The sequence below is a fragment of the Monodon monoceros genome, unplaced genomic scaffold, assembly GCF_005190385.1.
Source record: "Monodon monoceros isolate NGI ecotype Baffin Bay Population unplaced genomic scaffold, NGI_Narwhal_1 Super_Scaffold_22, whole genome shotgun sequence".
NCBI classification, from domain to species: domain Eukaryota; kingdom Metazoa; phylum Chordata; class Mammalia; order Artiodactyla; family Monodontidae; genus Monodon; species Monodon monoceros.
Window position 1 is genome coordinate 27,514,050 of NW_021703779.1, and position 9,822 is coordinate 27,523,871.

A 9,822-nucleotide genomic window follows, 5' to 3' on the forward strand; every position below is an offset into this window, starting at 1 on the left:
CCCCCCACTGGATTATTAGCTATAAAAAAGCATGAGGAAAGCATTTCATATATTGAAATGAAAAGATCTATTTCAATATAATTAAGGATGGATCTCCTGAGTCCATTCTTAAGTTTAAAAAAAAAAACCAAGGTATATAACTGAATGCATAGAATGCTAGCTTGAGTAATAAAAGGAAAAAAAGTAGGAACATAAGTTTGTAGTTGCTTATACAATAATGACACTTTGGAAGGAAACACAAGAAATTATTAATATTTACTCAGAGTGCAGTGAGGATGAGGTGGGAATAGGGTAGTCAGGGTCCTTCTTTTCACTGTTGGGCTTTCTAGATTTTTAAATTTTTTAACGATATGAAAGTTTTGCCTATGCAAAAACAAAACAAAACAAAACAAAATACTGCAGTCCAGTCAACACTTTTTTGTACCATAGCTGCGTGCTTTATTGAGATACACAGTAAAGCAGTAAATATAATACAATAGTAAGGCATATATTTGGTGAAGTCTGATATGTTGTGAAAACGCAGTAAAACTGAAGTTTAAAAAAATAATTAGTAAATGTTACAGTGTTGGTGTTAAAACACAATATATTATGATACTCAAGTAAGAACCCAGTACCTGAAAACAAGGACATAACATGCCAGGTGATGTCTATGCTTCAGTTACATTGGTTATGATCTACAGTTTAATACTCGGTGGTTATAAAGAACACGGAACCGTGTCCAACTTATGCTTAGAACGTAGCAATAAAGCTCTCAGTTTTTATTCGGATATTTTGACAGACTCACTCCAGAACTAATGTCTAAAAGATAAAAATAAAACAAAAGATTAAAACAAAATTAAGCCCTCTATTTACCTCTGATTTTAGAATGAGACTTAAACTTCTTAGTAGGAAGTAAAGTAACCCCTTGTTTTAAATCACGGTTAAAAAAAAAAAATCCTCGGGTAAAGAAAAAGTACAGCGTCACATAAAGGAAAACAATGCAAGACTAAAATCAAATCTTCATGTAATTTGTTACCTTAGAGCTTTGGGTTTTCTTCTGGAAACTATGAACAAAAACGAAAATGGAGGGAAATGTTCTCACAATGGACAGGTGATGAAGCTGTGAAATCAGGTGTGCACAATTATTAGGAACACCCCCAAAACCAAAGTGAGGTAGAAATAGCATGAGAAGCCATGTCTGATGTTAATTATCATTAGTAAAATAAGGAACAAAACCCACTCTCCAAAAGTTAATTACACTTGATGTAAGAGGTAACAGATTTGCGAAATGATAGGTCACACAGTGATTTCTATTGAATGAATGATTAAAAAAAGTGAAAGACTAATAAGATGAAATGAAAGAGTAAAGCTTTTTCCTACCAGTTAGTCCTCTTGAGCGTCCTCCTCTGCTTGAATGATTTATTAATATATTTAACCTGCCTAATCCACCAGAAAGGGTTTGGAGTACCTTTTGGATCATTTAAATCAATTTGCGTTCCCACTTACAAACCTGCCTGGAGTCACTTGTAGAGAAATGCCAAGGAGGGAAACATGACTCATGGGCTTCTGGGTGGATATTGAACAGTACCACAATGCGATGGGGCTACTGTGTTACCCATTTTCACTAAGGGTTATTTTAAATTAAGTCTTGCGGCATTTACAAACTCATTACAATGGGAGAAAAAAACCTTCAAAAACTGGAAAACCAAGACACCCGCTGCTGTTTGACTGTGAGAAAAGAACAGTTGTAATTATAAAGCTCTCTCTGTGAGGTTATGAACATTCATCCAATCCTTTACGTCAAGAGTGGCCTGCTCCCTCTGAGGGACTGGCTGGGAATCCATAGCCCTCCAGCCCTGCCATAGTCCTCCTCCTGCCTGGGAGTTAAAAATGCCTTCTGATGCTCTGATTTTCACTGAAGCATCATTAAATTTAAACCGTGGCATTGCCAGCAGCAGGAAGCTGAATACATCAACCGGCGGATGACTCTGACGTAGTAAGTCCTGTGTATTCACTCATATGTCCCTTAAAAAAATTCAGTACTCTAGTTGTCACTGGAAAGTTTAAAATGAGAAACATCTGGAGCCCCAGACAATGTTTTAGTGTGGTAGCTTCCTTCTGGCTTCAGGCTCCAGGGAATATTCATTCTAGACCCAAGCAGGTAAGCCTGGATGACCAGAAGCAATTGCTTTCCATTAGGAAGTGGCAAGAACATTTGAACAAGAAATTTAAAAGGTCTCTTGGAATTTATATCTACTTATCTATATACCCATAGTATTTACATACTTATAGACATATAGATGTGTAACACGAAAACCCACAGCCAGTCCCACTCAGTCAACAATTCCAAAAGAGCGATATGAAGTAGTCATTTGGTGGTGTTAGAGGAAGTCCTATCTTAAATATGCAGGAAAAGAAAAAAAAGCCACGAATCTCGTATGGATATCACGCTAAAAGGATGCAAAACAACGTGCTGCCTCAGTGTTTGTGTGTGTGTGTGTGTGTGTGTGTGTGTGTGTGTGTGTGTGTTTTTAGGGGTTTTTATAAACAACTTTTTTTTTTATAAAGCACACTTTAGTTTACAATCTTTCTTTATAACTGTTATAAATTTTTAAACAACCCAAAATGCGTTCCATATAAAGAAATGGCAAGTTATTTAGCTATCAAGATTTTACATGTAGTTTTCTTATAACTTTTTTTGTACAATTGCATAGACGTGTAAAACCTGCCATTGTTAACAAAACAATAACAGACTTAGAAACTACTGAAATCTACAGTATAGTACCACTACCCTTCACAAAAATATAGATTTTTTTTTTTTCTTGTAAACTCTTACTGTCTAATCCTCTTTGTTGTATGAATATTATAAAAACCATGCGGGAATCAGGAGTTGTAAAACATTTATTCTGCCCCTTCTTCATCTGTCATGACTGAAACTAAGGACTCCACCGCTCTGCCCAAATCATCTGCCAGGTGGAAAAGGCTTCCTACATCGTGTCCTGGAAAACAAAGAGAAAGACAGACTTGACACAAGGTGTAGTTGTCATCACCCCGACTCTTTGTCATTTGGGAAATCATCCCCCGTTTCTAGGTGAAGACAACACAGAAGCTGCGTCGAGGGGATACACAACAGGGTTTGGTTTTTCACCAGTTTTCCAGGAAGAAGCAAAGCCTTGTTAATGACGCCATTCCACACTGTTAGTATCCAGCCTCATATTGGATCAGGCTCCTAGTATCACATAAATGGAAAAAAGTCAGACTGCACTCGTCTTCCCCATGTAAATATATACCAAAAGGCTTCCATGGATAAGCACGAGACTCCTGTCATAACAGGAACAATTCGTGATGGGATGTATCTTTTCCACCTTGCTGTGGGAGATTATTTACTATGTACTTGTATTAAAGATTATTTTACTATCAAACAACCATCACCATAACTGTGACCACCACCACTGCCGCCACTCTCCTCCATCACCGTTAGCATCGCTACCATCACTGCCATCACTACGTGTGAAATCTTCATCTCAAGGCTGTTACAGGCTGTTGGCTCACGTCTAAGGCTATGGCGGAGGTGACTTTTCTCTCTGCTTTTACTTGAGTTGAAAGAGAAACTCTTGATTTGACCTTAGTATACACTATTAACATTTGAATTAGGAAGCTTCAGGAAAAAAAAATTACTTTTCATTCCAGATTACTCAAGAGCCTCATTGTAAGATGACCCACATGTATAGCATGGATTTGGGTAGCCTCTGAATCCATTTTTGATCTCCTACTCAATGAGGGTTAACTATCAGAATAGCCTTCTAATAATAATATGACATGACCTATCATTAATCCCCCAGCGTGGAGCATAAGAACAGCACAATGTCTCTGGGTACTTTGTGGCAAAATTCAGATCTAGAGTAAGATAATTTGAGACACACTTTATGACTTGCCTCGTCATGTATGTCCCATGTTTTTATATGGCTAATTTTAATTCTTGGACATTAGGAAATCATTCCACTATTCAAGTACTGCCTTTGAAACTAAAAATGCTTTACTAGGCTATTACTACCTTGCCATGTATCAACTTTACAGAGTCCCATAATAATTGTTAAAATCCCTATAAACATTAAAGATAGACTAGGGCAGGTATTCTTTTCTAATATTTATTTCAAGAGACATATCGTTTTTAAGTATACGAGGGGATCTGAAGAGGACTCGTAGGCAGGCACTTAAACAGCGATGGCACCAGGTCAAGTTAAGACTTAACTTTTATGCTGTTCAGCCATTTTTATTAAGGTGACCAAGTTTGTAACTCTCTTTGAGCTTTATTAGTGCAGAAAGTTTCAACGAGGACTAATTATGCTTTAAAAAATCACTCTGGATTTTGGCTGCGGCTGCACACATAAAACCTTTTAACAAAGCATGTGTACTATGCCTAGAGTGGGCCAGTAGTTTGGCAGCCCTCAGTGAAGAACAGAAATCATCTTTGGCTTTTCTAAACCATAAAAACCACAGGAAGCCATAGTGGGTCCTTTGCTACTCCTCAGAGCACGAATATCTAACTGATGCCACCAAGTTAGAGGGCTTCCCTTGTATCTACTTTCGACTGCCCAGCAACCCTGGGAAGTCTGTACGGTTATTCCTGTGTAACTGAAAATAGATGGACTAACCACAAGTTTTAAATTGCTTGCAATCTTAACAGCAATTAATAAAACCAGTAAAAACAAACCCCAAGACTCTTACACCCTGGTACCTAGACATAATTCCAACGATTTCTCACATCTATACTATAGTATAGTCCTCCTGGTAGCTAGAAAATGTATTACAAAACAGAAAACAGGGAAGAAACCATTTTTTTTCTCCATCAGCTTATTGACAATAATCAAAGAGTGCCTATTTTAGACTGTGCTAGGAGATGCAGACTGCAGTTCAAAAGATAACGAAGACAAGTAAATGCATTTATAGATTATATAGCCAAGTGGTGCTTTTCTATTCCTCAAAGTGGTGTTCGGTTACTAACTGGAAGGAAACTTCTTGAGTCTCTTAAGAGGCATAAGTTCTAGGGGTATCTGCTATTTAAAAAGTTACCAGGTCAGAGGTTCATGGTTGTTTTTGAAAATTTAATTAATTAATTTATTTTTGGCTACGTTGGGTCTTCGTTGCCGCACGCGGGCTTTCTCCAGTCGCGGAGAGCGGGGGCTACTCTTCGTTGAGGTGCGCGGGCTTCTCATTGCAGTGGCTTCTCTTGTTGCGGAGCGCGGGCTCTAGGGATGTGGGCTTCAGTAGTTGCAGCATGCGGGCTCAGTAGTTGTGGCGCACGGGCTTAGTTGCTCCGCGGCATGTGGGATCTTCCCGGACCAGGGCTCGAACCCGTGTCCCCTGCATTGGCAGGCGGATTCTTAACCACTGCGCCACCAGGGAAGTCTCAGGTTCATGATTCTTAATACACCATACCTACTCCCACAAAATGTTAGGTAGCCTTTAACCTGTCCAGACGGTTAAATGTTCACAATTGACCTCATGGCCATCCCTATGCTAGAAAAATGAGCGTTCTGAGTCACCCCACCATATCTATATGATGCCTTTCATTACTTTGTTTACAAATACCTGCTTCATCAGAATAACAATTCCAGTGTTTTCCATGGAGGTTTTCCTTAGAGGCAGAAAAAAAAAAAAATTCTGTCTCTTTGACTAAATACTGCTCCAAAGAATCATACACCTCAACCCGCTGGAGGCATAGAACCACACACAGATGATAGGGAATTGGGACACAGAAAACAGATTTGTATCCTGCTTCTGTTATCCGTGCGTGTAAGGCAGAACATTAGTGAGATCATTAATTTTACCTGACAGATTTTTCTAAAGTCAAAATGAAAATCTTGTGCTATGAGCACGAGAGGCCCTGGAAAACAGGCAGGATGCAGGCATCTGCGATTAGCTTCAGGCACAAGTAGACACAAAAATACGTCTATAGACGTACTTAATCCATTCTTAAGCAACGACTGTTGAAGAGAAGGGCACTGTGCGTTTAACATTAGGGTAGTTGTATGTTTTTCCAAGTTGGTGCAAAGTGCGACATGTGGACTCTCACGTGCCACCTCTGCCTCAGGGAGTTGTTCGCTGCAGTGATTGGAATTGAGACTTTCTGGCAGAGACCCAAGACCTCAATAGCAATCCGGCACTCTTTATTCTTTTTTAAAAAAAATACCGTTCCCAAAGAAATGGTGAGCACTCAGTTGGCCAAAGCAAAGCCAGAATACCGCAGTGAGATGTGCTTTTCTTCTCTGTAATTTAATCTTTGAAAAAATATCTGGTCTACTGTACATCTGGGGTATTTTCATAGCATTAAAAAAGATCACTATTGTTTGGATTCCGTGGCTTTCTGAAAACTTATCTGACTACAATATACCTCAGGTAGTATAGTTTCCACATGCCTGTGTGACTTCAATTATATGTGCTGGCCTTTTCCAAAATGCGTTTATGAGAGACACATGTTTAGGGTGGTTAAAAATATGGTGCAACTTTTTACCACAAGTTAAAATAAATTTTAAGGGGCACTTACCATCAGAATGAACCCAAGATGTCTCACATAAGAAGGCAAACCGTCAGGAGCATTCAATGCTTCACCGATTCAGGTTTCCCGTTTCTCCTCCCAGCCCACCGCTCCCTCCCTTGGACCCCACAAGCCTTGGAAGGGAGCAGTGGTGTAGACACACTGAAGGATCGTTCGGTGGATTAGACCTGCATGGCATGGCACTGGCAGAACTTCCAGTATGATGTTTAAATCAGTCAGTGGCTACTCCTGTCCATCTGTTGCTAAGGATCCAGAACCTTCTCATATAAGGACTCCCCACCCGTCCAACCTGTCTCCCACAACAGTACACGCTATTGCCATCCATGGGAGAGCTTTCCTTCTCGCGTCCTTCATACTAAACTCTTGGTAAGGACAATCTTGTTCCACGTGGGCTGTCACTCAACACTTTGTCATCCGATGTCATTTCGTTAGGTAATTCAGTGTTTAGCTAATATTTCTGGTAGAACAGAAGTGTGAAGCAGCTTTTACTGTGAAACCCCAGACCACATTCAGTGATGATGCTGTACCCTACCTATAAAAGGCATTAAAAAAATCCCTCACGACTCCAAGATTCACTTTTTATCCCTAATTGGTTATTGTTCTATCTGGCTCCAAATGCCAAGTAAAGGGAAAAAGCATCCTCCGAAGGGCAAGTTGAGATGACATACGCTTTTCACACACCATCTTCTAAGTGGCAGTAAAGCACACAGTTAAGAGTGTGGCTCTGCACCCAGACTGCCTGGATTCAAATCCTGGCTCTGTCACCTTGGACACATTGCTTACCCTTTCGTTGACTCAGTTTCCTTATCTGTAAAATGGGGTTAATAAGAGTACCTACCTCATAGACTTGTCCTGAAGATGACATAATGAAAAAGATGGCAAGTGCTTAGAAAAGTCCTTGGCACACAGTAAGTGCTCAAAAAAATGTTAGCTCGAGTGGGAAAGAAAGAGTGTAGGCACCAGGAAAAAGAAAACAAAACCAAAATGAAGTCATCCCTGAAGAATAAAAACCAAGGGCACCGGCAGGAAATGCCAGGGTCCCGGAAGTAGAAGGAAGCTTTATGACTCATCAGTTGTGTTCGAGGCTAAATGTATTTTGAAGATTTTGTTTGTGTTGCAAATGGCAACAGATGCTGAACTTCAGGATTCCAACCTAGGGACTGCAAAGGGTTGCCATTTAAAAGAGATTCCTGTTCCCCCAACCCCTGGTCCTGTTGTCATGGTGATGACAATGACAGTGAACATTGGAGGAATGTTCCTCATAAGCTGCAAGCGGAGAGGTGACTACCATCCTTACATGATGACACGTGTAATACACACATGGGCGTGCACACACACAATTCTTACACAAACGCCAAACATAGAAAGCGGGATGAGACAGACAGAAGCCATGGCTGTGAGCCTGAATCTCACTAACCTCTCTCATTGGCTTCCCAGGGGTATTTCTTCCTTTAACAATAGAGAGAGGAAGAGGCAGAGATATCAGAAAGGAAAAAAAAAAAAAAAAAAGCATAAATATACAGTTTCATACCAATTTGCTTCTTTTACCAAACAAATGTTGAGATGACAATTCATTTATCCCCTTCTGGAAAAAAAATAAAAACAAACAAAAAAAACCCAAAAGACACATCCAGTCAAATAACCTTTACATACACTTAAAGTCGGTGTAAACAGATAACATGATCCAGGAGACATCACTTATAGAATCCATAGAGCTCACACGTTCAACTGGATGAAAGCTGGCACAGCATAGAAATCTGACAAATCGAGCATTGTTTTCAAGGGCAACTGTAGAATCTCAAGTTTACTGTCCAAAAAAATCTCAGAATCTCTTTATTGTCCACTTGACAACCAACACACCAAAACAAACAGTAGTTGGTTTCAGGTGCCAAAAATCGGCACTCCAAATGCGAGGTAGAACACTGCATAGAGGCTAGACTCCATCCTCTTGGGAGAAGCTGTTCTATCTGTTAGAAGCTGAGCATGTCCATGATGGGACTGGGGGCACCGGAGAAAATTGAAACAAAGCGGGAAGGAGATAAGTCCCACTTATGGGCAAGCCACGGAGCCAGATTCAGGAATGAGTCTTCACCTTCCTCGTCATGATTCCACAGATACCAGGAGCCTTGAGGGTCAGCCAAAGACCCTCTGGCCTTGTTTGTTTTACAGAATCCTATATCTGTATGCAGTTATTTATTTTTGAAAAGCAGGTTCTGATGAGAAAGTTTTTCTACGCTAATATTTGTAAGCGGACAGAAAATTAGGGACTGCTGACCATACCTGGCATGTCTTGGGCACGCAATTTCCGGGGTCTCCAAAGTGAAATACTGGTTTTCAAACTTTGGCTTTCGCATTGGGCCACTTCCTACAACATTCTTATCTGCCATCCAGTATTTAGAGCAGATACAAGCAGAGCTGTGAGAGAGCTTGTGCAGCATCTCCCTTTCCCCTGACACACTCCAAGAAGACCTACGACCCCCCTGAAGCAATCTGAGTACTAGTCTAGAACGAAGAGGTATTGAGCTACTAATCCAAAAGAAACTTCTTACAACTCAAGTTTAGGGTTTAAAACTTCTGGTGTACCTTTGAAGGTTTTCTAAGTATGACCCTCCCCCTGCCTTTGCCTTCTTTCTGAGTTGTCCTGAGTCAGAGATTTCTTGGGGATACGGAAACTGCATGCTTGACGATGTAAGAAACATGGTCAAGGTATCCATGATGCTCCTCAAACCAGGAGAAAGAGAGAGGTGCTCCTCAGTTGTGGGTGTTCCCAGTGGTAGGCCCATACCAGACAATGGGGAAAAGGGAGGGGGGAGAGCAGCATTTCATCCTTGATGGTGCACACCAACCCCAGCGTGAATTAGTCATCCATTCTTTTTCACTTCATTAGCAACATTTAAAAAATTTCTTGTACTTCACGGTTATACTGTCTGGTGGTAGAATGAATTCTCCTCCCCTGCAAGACTGTGAGCTCCCTGAAGGCGGGGTCCACATGTCGCTCACCTACCTCTCTCTCCCTGATACCTCTACTACACCTCGACGCTACGGGTATTTGGTAAATGCTGGCTGAACTAAATGAGGCAGCCGCTAGGTCATGGCCAAGAGTCCTTTGATGATTTAGGCAACTTGGCCTTGCCTGCGATCCTTTAGCTTGGATGCCAAGGGCTTGTAGCTGCGTCTGGCTTGTAACTTGGGCCTATTTTTCTCTTCCTTTTTTTTAAAAAATTGAAGTATAGTTGATTTACAATGTTGTGTTAGTTTCAGGTGTACAGCAAAGTGATTCAGTT

The 9,822-nt window shown here is 40.6% G+C and overlaps 1 protein-coding gene across 3 annotated transcripts in view; it reads right to left on the reverse strand.

The window, feature by feature from the left end:
* Nucleotides 1–430: 430 nt before the first annotated feature.
* The window catches only part of DMD (dystrophin), a 2,107,962-nt gene continuing 2,098,570 nt past the window's right edge, over nucleotides 431–9,822 (reverse strand). Inside the window, exons 78-79 of one of the 3 annotated variants that reach the window (XM_029240038.1) lie at nucleotides 7,956–7,987; nucleotides 2,862–2,978 (exon numbers count right to left, since the gene is read on the reverse strand). In XM_029240038.1, the coding sequence (XP_029095871.1) occupies nucleotides 2,967–2,978; nucleotides 7,956–7,987 (44 nt within the window). In that variant the 3' untranslated portion in view covers nucleotides 2,862–2,966. Of the gene's footprint in view, nucleotides 2,979–7,955; nucleotides 7,988–9,822 lie in introns of all 3 variants that reach the window. The other 2 variants (XM_029240035.1, XM_029240034.1) reach the window with 2 other exon arrangements.